Genomic DNA, 26,723 nt, shown 5'->3' with positions numbered 1-26,723 from the left:
AGTCAAACCAATAAGAGGTTCCTTAAGTCAAAGTGGGTATCAGATAGTAGCCTGGAAGACACAGTTAATTCTTTTTGGTGTTTTCCATGAGGGTACAAGGGATCGCATCTATCACTATGATATGCATACCTTTAGCCCGGACACATTCATGTGGAGCAAGCTGTCCCATGAGGTACAGGGCCCACACCCAAATTGGGCTGCCAAACGTCTGTGACTCCACTCCACAGGAGGACAATCATCTGTGGAGGCTATTGGAAATAGTCAATAAAGGTGGCCAAACACACCCTACATTCAAATATGTTCCACTAAATTCTCAGGAAGAAAAAAAAAAAAGGCAAATAGGTGTGGACTCAGATTATCCCTTGGGGAATACAGCTCACTGCTAGATTTAGCATTTTGGTGGCTGTGAATCATCAGACACTCCTTTTTGGGGGGTGTCTGTAGTCAGGAAGAGGAAGAAACCCTGGAGGGTGGCTTATTTGATGGCCTGTACTTCCGTGACACCACAAAGAGCCTCTGGTTTGCAAGACAGCTGAAGGGACTTAGGTCAGAGAAGAAAAACATAGGCAAGTCAAAAAAAAAAAAACAAAAACAAAAAAGCAGAGCCTGAAAGTGATAACAAGCAGGAATGCGGGGAAGCCAGGACCCAGGAATCCCCGGATGTGGTCAAAAAGGTGGTCACAGAGGATGGGGTGATGCTTAGCACTGAACAAATGATCTGCCCCAGGCACCAGGACAGAGGAAGACGGTTCTGATGAAGCCAGAAGCCCTCTGACAGAGCCACGTCCTTACACCACTGCCATGCTGGCCAAGAAGCATGAGTTGCTCTATTGTTGTGGGAGCACATTTGAAACAAGTGAACTGCCAGTTCCTCCTGAATGATCTGTATTACTCTGATGCCCACAGGATGGAGAAGTGGAGGACTTTAGTACACGTGGAGTCACACACTCGGGAGCATGTAAAGGACATAAACTTGGAAGAGGACAGAGATAAGGTAGAAGATACAGAAGGAAGAGAGGACGATGGGGAGGAGGATGCCACCAGAGAGAAAAGTGGGGAGGAAGGTGAAGAGGAAGAGCAGTCACCAACGGCATCGGATGAAAAGTACGTGGACTATCTGCCCAGGACCTGGCAGTATTGAGTGAAGCTTGCGTGGGAGCATGTGGGGTCTGACACAAAAGACAACAAAGGGCTGAAAGCAGCCCAGGCCATGGCAAAAGCACTGCCTTTGATGATTTAAGAGCCTATGCTGGGCCGAAAGTGAAATTGAATAGTGAATTTTCTCATTATCACGTGGGTGCTACTGCCAATAAACTAGAGTGAAATGAGGTAGCTGCAAAGATTTTCTTTTTCATGGCCTTAAGTATACTGAGTTCTGGTGAGCCCTTTGCCTTCCTCTGAGAGGGAACTCCGCACCAGGGCAGTGTATTAGCCATGTCTTCTATTTTCTGTGTCTGATGCTTTGACATTGGGCCTTGCCGATCCTGGAGGACTGTCCAGGACCAGGTGAGCATGCTTTTCAAATGCAAACCAACCAGTTTGAAGCCCAAACCCCCACCACATCCTTTACTGGGCTTTCATACACCAAACTACTATTCATTTATCCTAATCACCCCACGGTCAAGTGACAGACAGCTAGAGACAGACTCCATGCACAAGAGCTTGTTGAAAGTACTCAAACTAACCAAGCCTAAGCCTGCTCATTTTGCCTTTCCCATTCCTTCCCATGGAAACCACAAGAAAGGCACTTGACCACAGTTTTCTCTCTCTCCCTCAGCCTCCTCACCCACCCCAGGGCTTCCCATTGGGCATATACCACACCCCCATCCCATCATGGGGCGTGCCCCCCTCCTTCTTGGAATGTGTGAGTATAACAGATTGTTTTTTTTCCCCAGTGGCAGCCATTCCCTTGCTCCTACCTAAATATTAATGAAACCAATATTAAACTACTCAGAGTGCAGGGCAGCTCGAGTCTGTGCCAAGGCCTGGTTTAGAAGGAAATCAACCAAACAGCAGGGCGAAATCTTGAATATGGAGTACCCTGACAGGAAGGTTGTTTCTGCTCTAACAAAACTGAAGTATGTTGTGCTTTGTCAGAGAGTTTTCCTTCTATAAAATAAGGGGTTTTTAAACAGAAGGATGTTATGACTCACATACATCACTGTCTTAGTCCATTCCAGCTGCTATAACAAAGTACCATAGACTGCGTGGCTTACAAACAACAGACGTCTGTTTCTCACAGTTCTGGAGGCTACAAGTCCAAGATCAGGTGGCAGCACAGCCAACTCCTGGTGAAGGCAGGGAGCCTGCCAACTTCTCCTGGTGTCCTTAGAAGGTAGAAGGTAGAAGAGGCCAAGGAGCTCTCTGGGGCCTCTTTTATATGAATGCTAATGCCATTCATGAGGGCTCTACCCTCTCGACCTAACCACCTTCCAAAGGCCCCACCTAATAATATCATCACCTTGGGTATTAGGTTTCCAACATATGAATTGGGGAGGAGAGGCACAAACATTCAAAGCGTACCAATCATCAACATAGAGATCATCTCTTCTTTGATTTCTAAAATTTAGCAAAAAGCTGCTCACAGTCTGTTGGTAAACAATTTCTCATTTATCTTTAAAATAAAATGCCTTTTTTGGGGCACCTGAGCGGCTTAGTTGGTTAAGCATCTGACTTGATTTCAACTCAGGTCATGATCTCATGGTCCGTGAGTTCAAGCCTGGGCCTGCTTGAGATTCTCTCTCTTCTCCCCCACCCTGCCCCTCCCCTGCTCATACTCTTTCTCTCTCTCTCCAAATAAATAAATAAAACTTAAAAAAATTAAAATAAAATAAAATACCTTTTGGCTGGGAAATAAAACATCCCTTTTGTTCAGTCTGGCAATGCTTTATAGAGAGACGGTTAAAGATGCACGTGAACATTGCAATAGAGTCTGGTAAGCTGAGAGGAAAAGGAAGCATTCTTCATAACTCGTGTAGAGCAGGTTCAATATGGAAACAAACAAAAGCAAGGAGGTTTAAATTAAATATCTGGGTTGATTTTTTTTTATTCCACTGCCAATAATCCTAATTAACTGCACTGCTTTTGGGAGACAAAAAATTTCCGGCATTAAATGATCTTACTTCTACTAAGATAATTTCTTTATACACTTTTACAAGATCATCTGAAATCAACTAATTAGAAACAGATGTTTAACTACTGCAGAATTGGATTTAAACTGTTTTTTCACTTCTAGGATGGCCTTTTACAATTGTCTCAAAATCTATTAAGAATATATTTTTGAAGTCTTGCGTTAATATTTTTGTGTGCATACATTGAGCTTTGAATAATCACGTAGATTTGAATTAATCTAAATTCCTCTGTTTACTCCTACTTTTGTTTCCTACATCTTTTCTTACAAAGAAGCAAGAATTCCTGAAACCACACAGTCAGGGCTGAAAAATCTAATCAAATCATGGTAGTTTCACCAAATATAAATGACTGCATTTTCATGGTAGTTTCTACATGTTTACTTATAGCAAATTTATTTAGACTCATTTTTCCCAACAACTCATGTCTTAAGTACGTAGATCTGCCTACCACATTCAAAACAGAACGATTACACCAGAGAGGTGTTAGCAATACCCAACCAAGGAGTAGTAAGCAGATAAAAAAGAAACAAGAAAAGCCTCCAAAATAGACTACGTGCAAAAAATCAAATACAGAACAGTGTGTATACAGGTTATCTTTGCTGTAATGTAATAAAAATTGAACAAACTGTTTCTAAAATGTACTTGAAAGTGTAAATGGAAGAGCCAGGAATAGTCAAGGCAATCTTGAAAAAGAAGGACAAAGCTAAAAGAATACACAATATCATGACCTATTATAGAGCTTAAATAATTAAGTTTAATTAAGCACAGTATAGACAAATAGACATACACATACATAACCATGTGCTTTGCAACAAAAGTGACATTCTAATGATGGAAGAATGATCATCTCAGTATCCATGCTGGAAAAAAAGAAATAACAAGACTTCCTCTCACTAGACTGAAAAAAATGACTGTGAAAGGTTACACAAAAATGTTTTTGAAGCCTGGAGCCTGTTTCCGATTCTGTGTCTCCCTCTCTCTCTGCCCCTCCCCCGTTCATGCTCTGTCTCTCTCTGTCCCAAAAATAAATAAACATTGAAAAAAAAATTTATAAAAAAAAAAAAAAAAAGGGGGCGCCTGGGTGGCGCAGTCGGTTAAGCGTCCGACTTCAGCCAGGTCACGATCTCGCGGTCCGTGAGTTCAAGCCCCACGTCAGGCTCTGGGCTGATGGCTCGGAGCCTGGAGCCTGTTTCCGATTCTGTGTCTCCCTCTCTCTCTGCCCCTCCCCCGTTCATGCTCTGTCTCTCTCTGTCCCAAAAATAAACATTGAAAAAAAAATTTATAAAAAATGTTTTTGAAAAAACCTAAGATAATACCTTCATGTCTCTAAGGTAAAAAATACTCCTAAAAGGACAGACAAAGCACCAGCTGTAAAGGTAAGCAAATTGATAAACGGAGCTTTATTAGAGTTAACAACTTCTGTTCCTCAGAAGTCACTATTAAGGGAATGAAAAGACAAGCCACAGAATGCAAGAAGATATACACAATAAATACATCCAACAGAGGACTTTAATACCAAAAATATAAAGAATTCATACAAATCAACAAGGAAAAACCCCAACAATACAATAGAAAACAGGTAAAGAACTGAATAGACACTTCACAAAACAAGTTATACAAAGAGTCAAAAAACATATGTATTTTGCTCATCAACTGCTCATCAGTTCATTTGGTCATCAAGGAAATGCAAAGTAAAACCCCAAAGTGATTCACCACTACATAGGTACCAGAATTGGTATAATTGAAAAGACATTAAATACCAAATGTTGGGAGGATGTGGAGAAAATAAAATTCTCCTACTCTATTGGTGGGCATATAAAGTGGCACAACCATTTGAAAATTTGTTTGGCTTTCCTAAGATCTCGCAATCCCACTCCTAAATATATACTCAATAGAATGCTTGCATTTGTTCATCAAGTTACATGTGTAAGAATATTAATAGAAGCACTATTGGTAGTAGCCTAAAACGGATGCCATCAATTATTGAATAAAAAATTATCACAAATTCCCATAAAAGAATACTATAAGCCAATAAGAGCAAATGAACTATTGTTACACACAACAGCCTGTATGATTCTCAGAAATAACGTTTGGCAAAAGAAACAATAAAAACACATAGTGTATAAATCTATTAGCTGAAAGCTTAAAGTTTAAAGTCAACAGTGATGGTTGTTAGAATCAACAGTGATTAACCTTAAAGGTGGGGGTGAGGGATAAGGAAGAGGCCAAGAGAGGGGCCCTTTCTTCGTCTGCTTCCATGGATGTGTTTATTTTGCAAAAATCTACTAAACTGTACTACAATTTGTGCACCTTTATGCATGCATTTTATATGTCAATTTAAAAGTTTACCATAAGGAAAAAAAGACCTAAGAGTCAAATTGAAGGTGCTTCTACTGAACTAAGATGAGTCAATATGAACATCAGAAAGACTAATGTCAGCAACGCATGAAACGCATCAAACATAAAAATCCAGGAATTTTATAATTTTATAATTTCAGAATAGGAAAAAAAATCATCTGTACCCTTTGGGGATAGCAAATGCACCAACTCATTATTCTAAAACTGATAAAGAGAAATAATCAAGCCTTATCTTACCTCTCCTCTACGAATTGTATTTCAGGATAATCAAATAGTTGATGAGAGAACATTCTTAGTAGAGGAATTCCAAATAATAAATGCAAAAGTAATAATAGAATTCAAAAATCACCACATTGTACACCCTAATGGAGTAATGGCATGTGACTGCTGATATAGAATAAGAAGCACACAGCGCCACCTAAATGAACCCAAAGTTAATCAGGGTTCTGGCTTAAAATGCCACTTCATAGAAAATACGATAAAAGAGCACATTAAATAAATCCCAAGGATGTAATCAGTCACATTCAGAATGTGGAGAATTTACGGGAAAATTTTGATTTCTTCCAAAAACAAATGCCATCAGAGAAAAGGTAAGCTGCGCGGGGGCGGGGGGTGGGGTGGGGGCGGGGGGAGAGTGGACTGCTACAGATTGAAACTCAAGGGATATTGCAATCAAATCAATTTCTGAACTCATTTGGATCTTACTTCAAATAAGCCACCTTTTAAAAGATGTTTTTAGATAATCCAGAAAATTTTAAATGGACTGGGTGTTAGATATTATTTTTTAAGTGTATTTATTTATTTTGAGAGATATAGAGAGAGCATGAGCAGGGGAGGGGCAGAGAGAGAGGGAGAGCGAGAACTCCAAGCAGGTTCTGCACTCTCAGTGCAGGGCCTGATGGGGGGCTCGAACTACAAAACTCTGAGACCATGACCTGAGCCTAAATCAAGAGTCGGCTGCTTAACCAACTGAGCCATCCAGACGCCCCAGGATATTAGATATTAATAAAGAATTATTGTTAATATTGTAGTCATGTTTTTAAAAAGTAATTATCTGTTTCAGATATTATTGAACTACTTATGGATGAAATGATATATAATAATGTCTGGTATTTGCAAAGGAGAGAGGTAGTGATTTATGAAATAAGATGGGCTAATTGATAATCATTGGTACTCTCTGATGTGTACAAAGTGGTTTGCTTTTGAGTATGTTTAAAATTTCATACGTGAACACTTACCCCATCCTTAGCTTTCACCAAGAGGTCATAGGTGGCTGGATCCCTCTCCCTGTCGATGTCTTGAGAAACACAGATTCTCCCATCATGTGGGTCGATCTGGAATGCCTGAGATGTGTCATAGCTTTGGAATCCATCATAAAGAGAATATTCAACAAAGCCATAGAGTCCTGCATCTGCATCAGAAGCTTTAACCTACAAAACAAGAGGGTGATCAGTAAGGAAATGGAAAAGTTAACATTACTTTTCAGTTGGTCATAAATTACTATCATCATTTGCACAACCAAGTAACCCCTACAGCCATTAACAAAGTATAGGCTTCAGTTTTAACTCTCTCCTTTTACCTTCTGTGTGACAGCTCACTTCACCTTCCTCCTCCTTGTCTGAGTTCTCCTTCTCACTTTCCTTTGCCCATTCCTATACTTTCATGTGATCTCTGAAAGTTTGAGATTCTTAAGGTTCAGCCCTTGGTCCTTTGTCTTCTTATTCCTCTCACTGTGCCTCCGTGATCCCATCCAACTTCAAGGGTTTCAAAACATCCATACGCTAACAGTTTGACAATGTATCTGTGGAGTCCCTTTCATATCCAAGCTCTTCAAGCTCTTCAAGCACCCACCCTTCAGAGCAGCAAGGGAGGGCAGAGAAATTAAGACAGTAAATGGCATGATCACTAGTAACCTTATCCAGTTGACAGAATTCACCCTGGAGTAGGAGGTTTGAGTTTTCAAGCCAGGTTTCCTTCCAGGAACAATGCCCCCATCGGGACCTGTACAGTCAAGCACACTGACTACTACACAGAGGCACTACGCCCAGTGGGTGCATGGAAATGAAATCCAGCCCATGTTCGGCTTGCCAAACACTGACGTGGAGCTGCAAATGCCCAGAGGTAAGGATCCCTTTCTCTTTGACCATAAATACCATTTCTGTTGGCAGTAGTCTTGTGCCCAGTAGAAAAGATGAAGTAACTGAAATTATGAAAGCACTTAATTTATTTATACTAACTGTGGGGATATACAGTGAGAAACACAACAGACTATATTTAACCCAAAACATTTTGAGCTCGCTCATAGGCTTGGTATAGTTCTTTTCATTTGCTAACCCTACTAACAGTAACAGCAAACATCTACATAACACTTAAATGAAGCACTTTAAGGGAAGATTAATCAAAAAAAAAGGAAGAAAGAAAGAAAGAAAGAAAGAAAGAAAGAAAGAAAGAAAGAAAGAAAGAAAGAAAGAAAGAAAGAAAGAAGTAAAAGAACTATAGTGCTATAGAACAGGTATTATTCTAACTGCTTAACATAGATTTACACTTATAACCTAAAACAAACTCCATTTTACAGACCAGAAAAGTCAGGCTCAGAGAGCTTAAGTAACTTGTCAAAGATCACATAGCTAAAAACTGTCAAAACTGGGACTCAAATCCAGGCAGTTGGACAGCACTTAACTCTAGGTTGAAAAATAAAGTGATATACTTTTTATTAGTACAATATGCATGCAGGAGTTCTACCTTAATTATTATGCTTCCCAAGCGAAACCTCATATTAATAACATGTTCAACAATCAATGTTCTCAGTAAGGCTTCCCTTCATTCCCCTCTATCTTGAGCATACAACTGGGATGTGACTTTGGGGGTTCTCTGAGTAGTCTAACACAGTGGTTCTCAATCAGGGTCAAGTCTACCCCCACGAGGACATTTGGCAATGCCATAACTAGGGAGAGGGTTCTATGGCATCTAGTGGGTTGAAGCTAGAGTTGCTACTAATCATCCTATAACCCACAACAAATAATGATCTGGCCCAAAATATCAACAGTGCCTAGGCTGAGAACCACTGCATCTGATGAAACTCAACAATGGGCAATATTAATCCCCTCTTTAATTGCCTTTGTTTTCAACTGATGACACAGTCTTGTAAATTTCTTTTCACTCTTGTCTATTGCATATTCTCTGGCAATATTATTTATTCTGTGCAACCAGCTAACACGTTTGTGAGTTATTCTTCTCATCAGATGGGCTGAACCAGGAAATCCACAAACTTCCCAACTACAAAGAACTAAATTCCAAGTACATTTGGTCTATTCCATTCTGGCAGCTGTTAGTGATTTAGTAGCCTCAAGTTCCCAAAGACACCAAATATATCTTCTAAAAACATATGGTATCCTCAATAATTTTGGCTTGATTAGAAGATAAATACAATGAACCTTAAATTCTAAAACTCATTCTCAGCCTTTAGTAGCACATATTAACAAGTAATTTGGCTTATATAAAGCAAGTTTCCTTATTTCCACTTTGAGACCTTTCTCTCATCTGGACTTTTGGCAAGGCAAAATAGAAAAGTGAAAAGTGGGATAAGAGTACTGATCTCAATTTATGTCAGCAGCTCAGATTCTGATTCTCAGATTCTAAAATAAGAATATATTCCTCCCTAGTTTTACTCAACTTCCTAGAAATACTGATCTAGTATTCTAGAACAACATACTCTACCTACTAGGATTAGGTCTTGAATACCTATAATTAATTTAGCATCTGTATGAGGTCTATATTTTCCAATATCCACTGTCTTACACATAAATGTAGGCAATTTAAATAACAGATAATGGAAAAAGCTTTGCCAAATCTTCAAGAGGAAATCTGATTGGTAAATAAGCTCATTGGGCCTTTTCTTCAGACAGATGCTTAAATCAAAGAGAGAAATGTCTTGTCAGTCTATTATCACCACCTTATTGTGCTAATTTGGGGATCAAGGGTAGATCTCAGGGGGATTTTTTTTTTCCCTGAATCTACTCAAAGAGCCACATTTCAGCACTTTCAGTGCTCTTCCTGTGTTCTTCATCTTACCCTCAATTTACCTGTTTTAGATTGAGATCAGTCTGGTGAATTTTACTCTAAACTTACAAGAATTGTTCTCCCTCAGTCTGATTGCTCACAAATTTAATGCAGATATTATAAAAATGCAAAATATTAATATGATATTAAGATTTCACTGATTCCCTTATTACCTTTCTGAAATTAATTTTTTCCACTTCCCTTATATTAATATCTGTAGAGACAAATTGAGAACACTGGCTCTTGGATACATGTTTTTGACGTTCTATAAATGGAATGGATCTATTTGCACTTGACTCACCAGCACAGGCCTCTCGATCTGGGAGGGTCCCTTTTCCAACAACTCGGAAGTTTTCTTGGAGGTTACCTGCCCAGCCATTCACAGTGCTATCCAAAAACCCAAAAGACAACCTAAAGTTATACGGCAACACATTGTCAGCAACATTGTTCTTTACCTACTCCTGGGAAATCATATCACTGAATTCAGTGACATTGATAGAAAAGCCTGAAAGCCCAATTAAAAACATGAGCAGTCAAACAAAAAATCCTAGAAAAAAAAATGGTTGCAAAAAAATGGCTTGTTTAGATGAAATTTCAAATGAAATATCCCATTTTAATTTTCTTATTGTCATTTCCAAAAATTTCTACCATGAGCATATAACAGTTTGCTTGAAGAAACCAAGTTATTGACACAGTACGCTCACAAACATAACTTCAAATACAAAGAAGAAAAAGAAATTACAAAATGACTTTTTAGATTCTAAGTGCTTGGCCAACCACTGATCCCACAGTGAAAACAGGATTGTAATATTCCAGTGGAAGTTGGATTCGGCACTGGGGACCACAACAGATGCAATCATGCCACTCTCTGAACACAATTTTGGGAAGTTCACCAATGACTGTGTCTTACCAAGTCTAATAATCAAGGCTCGATCCTTGTTTTCTACACAATTCAGCAGCTTTCCATACAGTGCATCATCTCTTCATTGAAACACTTCCTCACCAGACGCCTCACTGACCTCCTTTCAATTTCCTTCACTGACTCTGAATTCTCTTCCTGGCCTCTGAACACTCTAGTGTCCCACAGCTTAGTCCTGAGTCAGCTTCTCTTTTCAATCCACACCCATTGCCTGTGGTGAGTGAATGGTGGCCCCCAAAAGACATGTCCATGTCCTAATCCCTGGAACCTGTGGATATTGCCTTATATGATAGAAGAGTGAATATTACCTTATATTGTAAAACATGGTTAGGTTAAGGATTTTGAGAGCAGCATGTTGTAGATTACCCAGATGAGCCCTTAATCCAAAGACAAGTGCCCTTAGAAGAGACAGGCAGAGATTGGAGTGATGGGCCACAAATCAGGGAACACCAACAAGCATTAGCAGCTAGAAGAGACATAGAAGGGAGGAGGAGAGGTCCTGAAGGACTTTGGACTTCTAGCCTCCACATCTATGAGTAATAACAATTTCTGTTGTTTTAAGCTAGCAAATTGATGGTTATTTGCTATAGGAGTCCTAGGAAATGAATACACTCCTGAGTGATCTGACCCAGGCCCAATATACTAAACCAACATATGTTTTCCCAATATCGGTGTCTTTGTCTTGTGCTCCAGATCCATGCATCATCCTACTACCAATTAGATATCACCTTTCATGTGACTAACAGGCACTTCGAATGTGGTATGTCCAAACAGAACTCCTGATACCTACCACCCGAATCCGCTCTTCTCCCAGTGTTCTGAGTGACGGTATCATCATCCACTTTTTGTAAAGGCAGCCAGAGAGATGCAACTCAAGTGGCATCAAATCATGTCACTCTCCTGCTCAGAACCTTCCAACAGCTTCTCATCGTCACCTCAGTAAAATCACACCCTTTAACTTGACCCTAGCTACTTCTCTGTCCTTATCTCCCACTACTCTCCAACTCACTCCCTTCTGGATATGCTGGGCTCCTTGACGGTCCCAGAGCCCACTAGCTTGTATAACTTGCCTCTCCATTTCTTTCAAGTTTCTGCAAAGACCACCTGATCACAGAGGCCTTCCCTGATCACGTTATCCAAGAGTGTCACACTCATTTCTGCCATACTCTTTCCTTTACCCTGTCTTGCTTATCTTCAGAGTCCTTATCTCTATTTTGCACTGCATTATATATTTTTACTTATTTGTTTATTAATTTTCTCTCCTACTGGAATTTACTCTCCAGAGCAAGTATTACACTTATCTTGCCCCCCGTTATCTCTCCAGCATCCATAATGCTAGTGCCTGGCTCATAGTGAGGATGTGTAAGTATTTGTTGCATGAATGAATGAATCTAATATTGCCCATAAAATGCAAGCATGTTTTAGAAAAAGCTTTCATGGTCATCCTCCCTATTTTGACCTTGGGAAAAAAAACTCATGAGAACAACAACAAGAATGAAAAGATGCTCAACATCACTCATCATCAGAGAAATACAAATCAAAACCACAGTGAGATATCACCTCACCCCTGTCAGAATGGCTCAAATCAAAAACACAAGAAACAAGTGTTGGTGAGGATGTGGAGAAAAGGAACCCTTGTGCACTACCGGTGGGAATACAAACTGGCACAGCCACTGTGGAAAACAGTATGGAGGTTTCTCAAAAAATTAAAAATAGAATTACTGTATGATCCAGTAATTCCACTGCTGGATATTTACCCAAAGAATACAAAAATACTAATTCAAAAAGATATATGCACCTCTATGTTTATTGCAGCATTATTTACAATAGCCAAATTATGGAAGCAGCCCAAGTATCCATCAATGGATAAATGGATAAAGAAGATGATATATATTACATATGTATGTATATGTTTGCAATGGGATATTACTCAGATATAAGAAAGAATGAAATCTTGCCATTTGCAACAACATGAATAGATCTACAGAGTATAATGCTAAGTGAAATAAGTCAGTGAGACAAATTCCATAGGATTTCAGTCATGTAGATTTAAGAAACCAAACAAACAAAGAAAAAAAAGAGGCAAGTCCGAAAGAAGACTCTTAGTTATAGAGAACTGAAGTTCACCAGATGGGAGGTGAGTGGGGGGATGGATGAAATACGCGAAGGGAATTAAGAATACACTTATCACGGATGAACACTGAGGACTGTATAGGACTGTTGAATCACTATATTTACACTTGAAACTAACATAACACCGTATGTTAACTACACCGGAATTGAAATTAAAAAGAAAGAAAAGAACAAGAATGAGATAGCTTTGCAGACACTATCATCACTCCTGGGGGCCACACCATGCCATGCAGCCATGCTCAGCTCCACCACGTTCTTTGACATCCCCATCACCAACGTGCCCTTTGGCCACATCTCCTGAGAGCTGTTTCCAGACAAACTCTCAAAGACAGCAGAAAACTTTCATGCTCTGAGCACTGGGAAGAAGGGATTTAGTTATAAAAGTTCCTGCTTTTAAAAAATTATTGTGGGGTTTATGTGGCAGGATGGTGACTTCAAATGCCATAATGGCACTGGCAACAAGTCCATTAAAGGGAGAAATTTGATGATGAGAATTTCATCGAATCATACAGGTCGCAGCATCTTGTCCATGGCAAATGCTAGGCCAAATATAAATGGTTCCCAAGAATGCCAAGACGGTACAGTTAGATGGCAATCCTGTGATCTTTGGCAAAGTGAAAAAGAGTACATGAATACTATGGAAACCATGCAACACTTTGCATTTAGGAATGGCAGGACCAGAAAGAAGGTCACCATTGCTCACCGTGGACAACCCTTAACTTTGACTTGCATTTTTTTAAAAAAATTTTTAACATTTATTTACTTTTGAGAAGAGAGACAGAGCACAAGTGGGGGAGGGGCAGAGAGGGAGGGAGACACAGAATCTGAAGCAGGTTCCAGGCTCTGAGCTGTCAGCACAGAGCCCCACGCAGGGCTGGAACTCACAGACTGTGAGATCATGACCTGAGCTGAAGTCAGATGCTTAACCGACTGAGCCACCCAGGCGCCCCTGACTTGCATTTTATCTTAACAACCAGGCCATTCCTTCTGTTGCTCAGGAGAGTACCCCTCGCTCCTATCTGCTTGCAACCTCCTATAATCTTTGTATTCACATGACAATTCCTCGCGTTCCATATTTTCCGTATCCCATTCCAAGTCCTCCTGGACTGCAGAGCTAACTTTATGATTATGGAATAAAATCTAAACAAGCAACAACAAAAGAGCAAGATATTCCATAAGTCCCATCAAACACTCACTGAGGAATACTATTTTAATGTCTAAAACACAATCTATTAACCAAGCTATATCATTATAGAATAAAATCTAAAATGCTAAAACCGGCAAAAGAAAAAAAAATTATCTTAAGGCATGTAGAACTATTCAGAGGTTGGTAACAGAACTGTATTTTATTTTCACCTCCTAAAATGTATTTTCAGAGAAGCTGACAGAGAAGTTGAATAAACTGAATATCCATTTTCAAGTTACAGTAAAAAAAAAAAAAAAAAAAAAGCAACCTTACTGCTCTGATAACATGTTTTTATTGCTTTAATTGAAGAATGGAATTAAGAAACCACTAATCCTACTATTTGTTGTCCCACCCTCTCCCAAAAAAGCAACCAAAGGAAATTTTGTAAAAGGAGATCTATGGGTGGGGTGAGGGGTAACTTGTCCAATGAGGTATTACAAATAAACAATTTAAAAAGTGCAATCTAAAAAAAGAATTGGCAAGCAGATCAGTAGAACACAAAAGCAAGACCTGAAACAGATCCTGGTAAACCTAAATTATTTTTATATTACAAAGGAAACATCATAAACCACTGAGGAATGTAGGTTTATCCACATAAGTTGCTAGAAAAATTGGCAAAGTACATGAGGGGAAAATCAAGTTTGATATTAACCTCACATGAAAATAAATTCTACACAGATATGTTAAACGCAAATAATGAAATTGTTTAAAGCACACACACAAAACATAGGGGAATTTTTGGCTGATTCTTACATCGGAAAGAAATTTCAAAACAAAAAAGGATTATAAAACTAAAACACATGGACAAAAAATCACAAAGGAAAAAAAATCAATACAACAACTACATAACCATTTAGAATTCCATTATGTCAAAAACACCATACACAAAAAAATTTAAAGGTGAATTAGGCATGATATCTGCAATATATATGTATAGCATATACATATATATGTGTGTTTATATACACGTACATACATAAAGGCTAATGTTCTTAACATGGAAATAGCCCTTTGAAAATAACTGACTGGGGCGCCTGGGTGGCTCAGTCGGTTAAGCATCCGACTTTGGCTCAGGTCATGAGCTCATGATTGGTGAGTTGGAGCCCTTCGTTGGGCTCTGTACTGACAGCTCAGAGCCTGGTGCCTGCTTCGGATTCTGTGTCTCCCTCTCTCTCTGCCCTTCCCCCACTTGTACACACTCTCTCTCTCTCAAAAATATATAAACATTAAAAAAATGATAATAATGACTTTCCATTATAAAAGAAAAATGGGTAAAGGACAAGAACAAACAAGTCACAGAGATTAACATATATTTAAGATATGCAATTCTACTAGTCATGAAATAAATAAAAATTAAAATAATATTTTTAAAATACTGGCAACCATTAAAGTAATATATTAAGTGGGGCAAGGATGAAATAAATATGTACTCATTTTTAAGCCTATCTGAGAAGTAACTTTGTTCCTCATATATATGAGGTAAACATCCTCCCAAACCTAAAAATATTCATTTCCTTTGACCTACTTAGTACATTTACTTTAAGTTTATTTATTTATTTTGAGAGAGAGAGGAGAGAGAGGAGAGAGAGAGAGAGAGAGAGAGAGAGAGAGAGAGAGAGAGAACCATCAGCACAGAGCCTGAAGTAAGGCTCAAACTCATAAACCATGAGATCATGACCTGAGCCGAAATCAAGAGTCAGATGCTTAACCAACCAACTGAGTCACCCAGGCACCCCCTCAATATATTTCTAAAAACAGTATGTAGACAGCTATTTGTATTAAAGACTTATAATGTTGTATTATTTATTCTAGAACCCAAATGTTCAACAATAAAGTTGTTAAATAAATTATTTCTTTCAAAGATAGAATACAATGTAGCCATGAAGATTGTGTATTTAAAGACACGTGTTTAGTAAAAAAGAAAAAAAGTCCACTAAAAGCTATATATGATATCCCATTTCTGCAAAAAAAAAAAAAAAAATACCCAACATATAGAATAAAAATTAAAAGGAAATAAGCCAGAGCAGGATATATTTCCAAACCCCATTTTAAGAGGCTAGAATCACCTGGATATCAAAACCAGTCAAGGACACTATAAGAAAAGAAAATTATGGGCCATTATCTCTGATGAACATAGATGCAAAAATCCTCAAAAAAATAACAGCAAACCAAATTCAATTAGTACATTAAAAGGAACATACACCATGATCAAGTGGGATTTATTCCAGGGATCCAAGAATGGTTAAACATCTGAAAATCAATAAATATGATATACTACATTAACAAAACGAAGTATAAAAATCATCATCTTCTCAAAAGATGTAGAAAAACCATTTGACACAATCCAACATCCAGTCATTATAAAACCTCTCAACAAAGTGGGTGTAAAGGGAATGTACCTCAACACAATTAAAAGCCATATATGACAGGGGCGCCTGGGTGGCTCAGTCGGTTGAGCGTCCGACTTCAGCTCAGGTCACGATCTCACGGTTCGTGAGTTCGAGCCCCGCATCAGGCTCTGGGCTGATGGCTCAGAGCCTGGAGCTTGCTTCTGATTCTGTGTCTCCCTCTCTCTCTGCCCCTCCCCCATTCATGCTCTGTCTCTCTCTGTCTCAAAAATAAATAAACATTAAAAAAAAAAAAAAAGCCATATATGACAAGCCTACAGCCAACATCATACTCAATGAAGGCTTTTCCTATAAGATCAAAAGTAAGACAAGGATGCCCACTCTTGCCACTTTTATTTAACATAGTACTGGAAGTCCTAGCCAGAGCAATTAGGCAAGTAAAAGAAATAAAAGGCACCAAATCAAAAAGGAAGAAGTAAAACTATCTCTTGCATATCACATGATATTATATATAGAAAATCCATAGTCTACCAAAAAAATATTGTTAGAACTAATAAATGAATTTGGGGAAGTTGCAGGATACAAAACCAATATAAAAAAATCTATTTAGCGTCAATACAGTAATAATGAACTATCAGAAACAGAAATTAAAAAAAAAATCCCATTTACAATGGCATCAAAAAGAATAAAATACCTAGGAATACATTTACCCAAGGAGCTAAAATATCTGTATACTGAAAACTACAAAACGTTGATGAAACAAATTGAAGAAAATATAAACAAATCGAAAGATATTCCATGCTCATGGGTTAGAAGAATGAATATTGTTGAAATGTCCACACTACCCCAAAGAAGCTATATATGCAATGTAATCCTAATGGCATTTGTCACAGAAATAGAACAATCCTAAAATTTGTATGTGACCACAAAAGACGCTGAAGAGCTAAAACCATCCTAAGAAAGAAAAACATAGCTAGAGGCATCACACTTGCTGATTTCAAACTATAATACAAAGCTATAGTAATCAAAACAGTATGGAATTGGGCTTTAAAACACACAGAAAGGTAAGTGAGACAGGACAGAGAGCCCAGAAATAAACCCACATATATATGGTCAATTAATTTATAACAAAGGAGCCAAGAATATATAATGGTGTTGGAAAAACTGGACAGCCATATATGAAAAAGAGTGAAACTGGACCATTATCTTATATCACACAAAATCAAATCAAAATGAATTAAAGACTTGAACATAAAACCTGAGACCATAAAACTCCTAGAAAAAAAAAAAAAAAAACCATAATGGGTAAGCAACTTTACATCAGTCTGGCAATGATTTTTTGGATCTGATGCCAAAAGCAAAGGCAACAAAAGTAAAAATAAAGCTAATATTATATTAAAGTAATAAGCTTCTGCATAGGAATGCAAACCATCCACAAAATGAAAAGGAAACCTACAGAATGGAAGCAAATATTTGCAAATTATATATCTGATAAGGGGTAAATATCCAAAATATTAAAAAAAACTCATACAACTCTACTCCAAAAAACAAAAAAGAAAAGGAAAGACAGAGGATCTGAATAGACATTTTTCCAAAAAAGACTTATAGACAGCCAACAGGCACTTTTCAAAGGTGCTCAACATCACTAATCATCAGGGGAATGCATATCACAATCACAACTAGATGGCAGTTCACACCTGTTAGAATGGCTATCAAAAGACAAGAAATAACAAGGGGTGGCAAGAATATGGAGAAAAGGGAAACTTCACACACTGTTGGTGGGAATGCAAACTGGTGCAGCCACTATGAAAAACAGCGTGGAGATTCCTCAAAAAAATTAAAAATAGAACTGCCATATAGTCCAGAAATCCTGCTTCTGAGTATGTACCCAAAGAGAATCAGTATCTTGAAGAGGTACCTGCACTCCCACATTCATTACAGCATTATTTACAGTAGGCACAATATGGAAACAACCTAAGTTTATCAACAGATGAATGGATAAAAAAGATGTGGTGTATATATATTCAGTGGAGTATTCATCATGAGAAAGAAGGAAATCCCACCATGTGCCACAACATGGATGGACCTGGAGGACATTATGCTAAGTGAGATAAATCAGACAAAAACAAATACTGCGTGGGATCACTTATATGTAGAATTTTAAAAAGAGTCAAACTCCTAGAAACAGAGAGTAGAAAATTGTTTGCCAGGAGCTGGGGCAGGTGTAGAGAAATAGGAAGAGGTTGGCTAAAAAAAATACAATTACAGCTATAAAAAATACAACTTTCAGCTATAAAATGAATCAGGTTTGAGGATCTAATGTAAAACACTGGGACTGTAGTTGATAACACTGTATTGCATCATTGAAACTTTCTAAGAGACTAGAACTAAGTGTTCTCACCAAAAAAAGCAGGGGGTAGGGCGGTGGGTAGGGAGTAAACATGTGAGGTGGTGAATGTATTAATGAATTAGATGGGGGAAATCTTTTCACAATGTGTATGTATACCAAATCACCATGCTATGCACTTTAAATATCTCATCATTTTAGGGGCGCCTGGGTGGCTCAGTCGGTTGGGCATCCGACTTCAGCTCAGGTCATGATCTCGCAGTTTGTAAGTTCGAGTCCCGCATCAGGCTCTGTGCTGACAGCTCAGAGCCTGGAGCCGGCTTCGGATTCTGTGCCTTCCTGTCTCTGCCCCTCCCCTGCTCACGCTCTGTCTCTGTCTTTCAATAATAAATAAACGTTAAAAAAATTTTTTTTAAATTGTAAATATCTTACAATTTTATATGTTCATCATACGTCAATAAAGCTAAAGTTATATAGAAAATAATCCAAATAATGGGGCGCCTGGGTGGCGCAGTCGGTTAAGCGTCCGACTTCAGCCAGGTCACGATCTCACGGTCCGTGAGTTCGAGCCCCGCGTCAGGCTCTGGGCTGATGGCTCGGAGCCTGGAGCCTGTTTCCGATTCTGTGTCTCCCTCTCTTCTGGCCCTCCCCCGTTCATGCTCTGTCTCTCTCTGTCCCAAAAATAAATTAAAAAAGTTGAAAAAAAATTTATTAAAAAAAGAAAATAATCCAAATACTAAGTAATGTAACATGGGGAATAAGTGATTTTTGTTTTCATTCAATTTTTTGTCCTCATTTTTATAAATACAGTTTTATGGTCTAATATTATGAAAAAGCTGAGCATCAAAACTACTGAACTAAAAAAAAAAATGTAGTTGATAAGTATTTGCCATCCATTTATTCAGCTATTTGCAAGTGAAGCCTCTCCTACTCATTCTTAAAAACCAACCAAGTACAGTCATATAAGAGTCACAGGCCCAGGGCATCACTGACCCCTGAAGGTTATTTACAAACTTTTCTGTAAAAGGCTAGATAATAAATATTTTAGGTTTTGCAGGCCATAAGGCCTCTGTTCCAAGTATTCAACTCTGCTATTTTAACACAAAAGAGCCATAAATACTATGTAAATGAATGGCCCTTTTCCAATAAAACTTATTTATAAACACCAAAATTTGAATTTCATGTAATTTTCACTGTTATGAAATATTATCTCTCTCTTTTTTTCCCAATCATTTAAGGGCACCTGCGTGGCTCAGTCGGTTAAGCATCTGACTCTTAACTTCAGCTCAGGTCATGATCTTATGGTTTGTGAGATTGAGCCCCCAGCATTGGGCTCAGCACTGATGGCACAGAGCCTGCTTGGGATTCTCTCTCTCTCTCTCTCTCTCTCTCTCTCTCTGCCCCTCCCCTGCTTGTGCTCTCTGTCTCAAAATAAATATATAAACTTTAAAAAAAGAATATTTAAAAAAATATAATGACCCTAGCGAGACAAGGGCTCTCTTAGCATACTGTAATAGGTAGTCTGGGGGGCATTACCTGCTCCCCGTCATGAGAGATGTCTGAACATTCCTTGGGTATTTCCCAGCTTTCCAAGGTAGATCAAGGCCTTCTTCCTCCCCTCCACCTCAAAACTAGAATCATCCCTCCTCCACTCCAGAAGCAAAAAGGATGGATCAGAGAATGATAAAAGCCAAGTTTGCAAGAAGAGTTAGGTGCTAAAGAAGAAGATTAAAAATTAAAAAGACTGACAGACTGAGGCAAAGCGCTGCTTCCCCAGGAGAGTGGCCACATGCAAATGGGAACAAAGACCAGGCCAGAGGACAGGGCAATGAGCAGCTAGTGTAGGAGCACATGCCTGACTTCTCACCACTCTCTTGATATGGTAAGGGTTTCACAGCATTGAAGGAATTAAAGGGGACTTTACATGCTTTGGGGTTCTGTGTGTGTTCACCAGCAGAGGAAGAAAAGCAGACACGGCTTCTCTGCCAACATCTCTATTCCTTCAGCGTGAAAAACAGGTGAAAGGGACGGGCCATGTGGAACCACCTGACCTGCTGAAAGGTAAGGCTCGCTTCCTCTTGACCAATTCCTAACTCAAGATAGGACACCACCGTGCAGAGTTACATAAATATTACTACTTCCAGAGAAAATAAAAATCTGAAGAGCATGCCCCAAACTCCTAACAGGTGTTCTCTCTTGGGATGCAATCATGGTGAACGTTCACTTTTTAAATGACGCTCTTTTGTAAACAATGTTTTCTATTGAGCATGCTTTGGCTTATGTATAAAGCTTCTATGCTGTATGACTTTTGAGGGCCACCCTCTCTCCACTGCACCCACAAAGGATACCCTGAAAGGCCAGCAAAGTCTAGAAAGGGGAACCAGTTGTTAGAGTCTTTCAAAGGATTCATGTTAAACATTAAACGTTATTTCAGCCAGCCCTGGCTTAGTTAAACGAGGGCTTAGAAGTACAGAGCGCACATGCAGAAGAAAGGCCTCTGTGTCTTTCCATTTCAGAACATATTCCGAGTATATGCCTGCATCTTAATTTTTGGCAGCCATCCTTTTTTTTGTTGTTGTGACTATTTTTCCACACTTTATTTTTATTTACATCCAGGAGTAAATCTTCTAAAGATTTCATGAAAAAATTTTTTTTTTATTAAACTTGTTTCAAAATGATACTCATAGATGAGTGGATGCAATAAGTATGCACTTTTAAGAAATGTTATTTTCAAAATTCTTAGCTTTTTAAAAATAAAAAGGAAAGCAAGCAAGCAAGCATCTCATTCTGGGGCACCTGGGTGGCTCGGTCAGTTAAGCATCCGGCTCTTGATTTCAGCTCAGGTCATGATCTCACGGTTCATGGGTTCGAGCCCTGCATCAGGCTCTGTGCTGACAGTGCAGAACCTGCTTGGGATTCTCTCTCTCCCCCACCCCCCTCTCAGTTCCTCCTCTATTTGTGCTCTCTCTCAAAATAAATAAATAAACTTAATTTTTTTTTTTTTAAAGAAAACAAAGCATCTCATTCTCCTTGGGGAATGACTATCATAAATTAGAATCACGTGACTTTTCTCTCTGTTTTAAGTTTATTTATTATGAGAGGGAGAGAGAGCAGGGCAGGGGCAGAGAGAGAGAGAGAGAGAGGGAGGGAGACAGAGAATCCCAAGCAGGCTCCACACTGTCAGCACAGAGCCCCACTCAGGGCTTGAGCTCATGAACTGTGAGATCATGACCTGAGCTGAAACCAAGAGTCTAGAGGCTTAACTGACTCAGCCACCCAGGTGCCACATGACTTTTGTCTTTTAAATGTACCTCTCCTGCATGTTTTGTAAAACAAAGAGGTCCGCTAAATTTATACACAGAGGGTCTTCCCAGTAGAAGGGAGCATTCTCAGATATAAACACAAACAGGTGCACTCTAAACTCCAAGTGGGCCCATGGATTTGAAGAGTCCTAATGAAAAGACAAAAAGGGGGAAGGCAAACTGAGCAAGTCCACAGTCTATATTAAACTTAAGGCCATGAGTTCCAGTATGACCCCTAAGTTACTCAAACACAATTAACTGCTGTTTTCACACCTGCAAAAGCATCACAATCACAGTCGGCAAGTGTTAAGGTCTGGAAACTTAGATTCCACTTAGCAGCTTTGCTTTCCAGGAGGAAAAGAGAAGGCAGTGCGTGCAGACCCAAGGGAAGCCTGGGCTGCACTGCTCTGCCTCCCTGCGCTGATGCACTCATTGTTACAGAGCTGTATAAGCATATCATAAGCATACTGTTTAGGAGATCCCCTACTACACATCAATGTGCCCTTTATAAAGACCCTACAGGAAAACAATTTCCCAAGGCTTTAGTTCCAGAGAAGTCAATGCTTCTTCTCCTGAGCAGCAGTAACGTTTCTAACTCAGTGACTACAAGAATCCTTGTCACTACAGCTTTCATGCGTGTGCATGATCTTGACCTTGCGGACTCTACTCCCACATACTAAATTCGTCCTGGCTTCCTCCTACTATGCCACTTCATATTCCTTTTGCCCTGCCTTCCTTAATTTTATCTTTCTGAATCTCATACAGTTATGTTAGTAGCTTCCTAGTCTTTTTTTAATTAGGTGGAATAGAAAATACATTAACTTAATAAAGACCGTCCTACAGAAATAGATGTTATAAGTAAAACATATGATGGATAACTGACCAAGGAATGCAAACTTAAGAGACAGAGGCCAAAAAAGGCCAAAGGATCACTCCAACCAAGCAGCTAAAATGAATTAAGTGCACAACCTCTTCCTTGCAAATGGAGCCTCCCTAAGTCATTCACATTGCTGTTGAATGCAGCCCGCAATGTTCCAATGACCACTTGGGCTTGAAAGCTCTGGGCTGGGGACAAGCAACTGGCCTCATATTTTAACACATATGCAAATGAGACAGGATGAGGACAGTAAATGCTTATTTAAAAAAACAAGCCATGAGTCTTCATATAATCCTTGAATCATGCAATCATTTAACTGATAATCTTTTAACTCATGGTGACATAATCACCATGTTTTGCATATCCCAAGGCCACAAGTGCCAAGTAAGCGCTGACTGGTTACGTCTAAAAGAAACCTTTCAGCAAAAAAGAAGCATTTTCCTGCCAAGGTGTGCTACAGCATTTTTCATTATGGCATATGCCAGTCTAAACTTTCCGGTTTCCCAGAAATGTCCTACTAGTCCTCTCCTCTACCATTTCAGCCCTGAATTGAACATGCTCCTCTCTGTGAGGTCTAAGAAGCCCCAGCTCACCACTCCCAGAGCATATCCAGGGACACTCCAAATTAATTATATCACAGTTTAGCGGTGTCTCCACAAGGGCGAGGAGACATTCTTCAGATGGCCTCATTTGTATTCCCAGGCTGATACCACTCATTAAACACATACAGAAATAGTCTTGATGTGCATAGGGGATAATTCCTTGGTCTCGGGTATATCCATACTCAAAAATTTAAGAGTCAATCTAAGAAAGATTGATCACATAATTAAAAACACAGCTTTTATATCCATGATATATTCATCCATTAATTCTCTCACAAGTCACAGGCACAGGGGTGGCGAAGAGAAGGAGGTGGAAGAGGTGGAAAGACCTACTCACATTTCTCTCTTGCTGCTCCATAACTGTTATTAATGCAGGGGGCCAGAGTCCAGGAAGGCATAAGGACTGCCAACCTCTTACTCCAGGCCAGACGATACAGTGCAGCAAATTTCATTCTTGAAATGGAATGTACTTAAGTCAGCACTATTCCACTTGTAAAGAAATGAAATATCAAGGTGAGGCAGTGGTATTACAGCTATTGGTTAAGCACAAGGCTTCTCTCCGGGCAGACTAGCTTTGAAACCTGCTTTTCCCTCTTGGCACCTCAATGATCTTGAGCAGTAACTAATTTAATTTCTCAGTGCCTCAATTTTACCAAAAGGAAATAACATATCTGTAGGCATGCTTTTAACCAAAACATCTTGAACTCAGTAACTACCAAAACTCAACCAAAACATCGTAAACAATAAGAATATTTATTATTCCCCTTGTCAAGAAGTCCAAGGGTGAGAGAATTCCAGGACTGGTTAATTCGGCAGCTCAATAATCTCATTCAGGTTTTGAGTCCTTACATCTCATTTCCTCCCCTCCCTGCCACCAGACTTGGTCCAGCTTGGGCTTGGTCCTCACTTTGGACCAAGTTTGCTGTTGGATGCCATACATTACTCACCAATGATCATATGCAGAGGTAGAAAGAAGAACATGTTTGCCTTGCATCCATGTTTTAGAGCCAGGAACCTCTTCTTGGAAGTTCCTACTAGCTCTTCCCTCAAGTTTCAAGACAGCATTGCCTGTACAGGCTTAACCAATTATTTGGCAAGGCAACTCAGAGTATTATTATTTGTTTAGACCGATTATAATTCACTCCTAGAGGAAGGATTGGGGAAAGGCAAACAAGGAAATGCCCTTTTTTTTTTTTTTTTTTTTTTTAAATTTTTTTTTTCAACGTTTATTTATTTTTGGGACAGAGAGAGACAGAGCATGAACGGGGGAGGGGCAGAGAGAGAGGGAGACACAGAATCGGAAACAGGCTCCAGGCTCCGAGCCATCAGCCCAGAGCCCGACGCGGGGCTCGAACTCACGGACCGCGAGATCGTGACCTGGCTGAAGTCGGACGCCAACCGACTGCGCCACCCAGGCGCCCCGGAAATGCCCTTTTTGAGAGTGAAAGAAGCAGGCACTGTGTGCCAAGGATGAAGGGATTAATAAGACTGTTGGATAGGGAGCACCTGGGTGGCTCAGTGGGTTAGGCATCCGACTTCAGCTCAGGTCATGATCTTGCAGTTTGTGAGTTTGAGCCCCTCGTCATGCTCTGGGTTGACACCTGGAGCCTGTTTCAGATTCTGTGTCTCCCTCTCTCTCTGCCCCTCCCCTGCTCACGCTCTGTCTCTCTCTTTCTCAAAAACAAATAAAGATCTAAAAAAAAAAAAAAAAACCTGTTAGATAGCCAACAAGCCGGCTCTGCCATCCTATTTCATGGGACTGTCGTGAGCTTTAAATGAGATAATGTGGGTAAAGCTCCTAAAAATCCTTAAAAAAAAAAAAAAAAAAAACAGTTAGCTTTTGTATTATTAAGAGCATTATTAATGACATCTATGAGTAACACACAGTCTTTCTGCACTGTGTTCATAATCCATTTATTTAAATACAAAGATGCAAAAATAAATAAATAAATAAATACAAAGATGCTTAACACTTCCTTGTTAATTCTGATGAACATTTTTGCTAACATAACATGCACCTGCAGATGCTTCCAATCCATCCTCATAGCCCCCTGGATTATTCCATCTCAACTGTGGTCTTCCCTCTGCAAAGAGAGGGACCATTTCTATGTTGTTCACTGCCCAGCATGGCATTTGGTCCAGCAGAAGCACTCAATAAAAGCCCCTGCTCTCCTAGAAACATTTTCTTCTCATGGACCAAGTTTTATTGGTATACCCAGAAGTTTATCATTTTTTTTTTCTGAGAGAGTGAAAGCAGGGGAGGGACAGAGAGAGAGGCAGACAGAGGATCCAAGCAGGCTCCACACTGCCAGTGCAAAGCCCGACATGGGGCTTGAACCCAAGAACCATGAGATCATGACCTGAGCCATAGTCGGATACTTAACTGACTGAGCCACCCAGGTGCCCCAGATGTTTATCAAATTTAAATGATGAGCTAAAGCCTTTCCAAAGCACAAGCAAACTTTCTTTCCAATGCAGAGTAGTTACAGGACTATCACAGAAAGCAATGCCAGGGTGGGCTGTCTTGAAAAGTATTCAAATATCCTTGATGGAGAAAAGCAGACAAGTTAAGAAGGAAAGTTAAAGAATGAATCAGAGGACAAAGAGGAATTATGGTAATAAGAGTTGCTAAGAAGAAAGAGTACATAAACTGAAAACACTAAGGTTTATTAACTAAATGTTTCTTTATGCATGAAGAGTACACGAACATTTCAATGTGTTTTCATTTGACTTAAAAAATTGAGGAGTTATTCAAGGGAAGAATTCTTATTACCATTTTATAGTTTAGAAAATTGGGTGAGGTAAACATTTGTCATTTTTGTGGTTATATAGCATCCTGAGTTTAGGAGAAAAAATTGAACACAATCAGCTGAGGTCTCTTTGGGATTTTCTGTTCAGATTTGGTCTACCTTAGGAATATTGGAATTCTAAGTTCTATGTCTGTCTGTTAAATCTTTATCCTCAGCACGGAGAAGAGTATCTGGCACATAGCAGATACTCAGTAATTATGGAAGAAAGGAGGGAGGAGGGAAGGGAATGAAGGGGAGGGGAGGGGAGGAGGGAAGGGAATGGAGGGGAGGGGTGGGTAGGGAAGGATGGGAGGAAATGGAGGAGAGGGGTGGGTAGGGAAGGATGGAAGGAAATGGAGGTGAGAGATGGGGAGGAGAGGAAGAAAGGGAATAATCCCTGCTCTCTGGGACCCACAGTAAGGGGCCTGCCTATGCAAGATAGGTAGGTCTTCAGTTTCCATGCCTATCTGGTAATGCTGTTGAATTCAGGGGTGAGGTATTAGCAAGCCCACTTGGCCACTGGTCTAGAAGCCCCTTCTCTAATCAGCTTTGAAAGTTATAATGATGACATCATAATGCCCATTTGTTGAAGACCGAGATCTCTTAATTTCCCTGAATTCAGAGAGATAAAAGTGTTTATTGATCCACCAATGCCAACATTTTACATTCAAA

General features: G+C 39.4%; 1 protein-coding gene across 1 annotated transcript in view; it reads right to left on the bottom strand.

Annotated features, from left to right (window-relative positions):
- DCHS2 (dachsous cadherin-related 2) overlaps window positions 1-26,723 on the bottom strand; it is a 246,661-nt gene that overhangs the window by 117,517 nt on the left and 102,421 nt on the right. The window contains exon 2 of the mRNA XM_025921776.2: window positions 6,728-6,919. Within this exon, the coding sequence (XP_025777561.2) occupies window positions 6,728-6,919 (192 nt within the window). The remainder of the gene's footprint in view (window positions 1-6,727; window positions 6,920-26,723) is intronic.

The sequence above is a fragment of the Puma concolor genome, chromosome B1 (assembly GCF_028749965.1).
Source record: "Puma concolor isolate L17-30 chromosome B1, mPumCon1.1.hap2, whole genome shotgun sequence".
Classification (NCBI taxonomy): Eukaryota; Metazoa; Chordata; class Mammalia; order Carnivora; family Felidae; genus Puma; species Puma concolor.
This window is presented reverse-complemented; position numbering and strand designations above follow the sequence as displayed.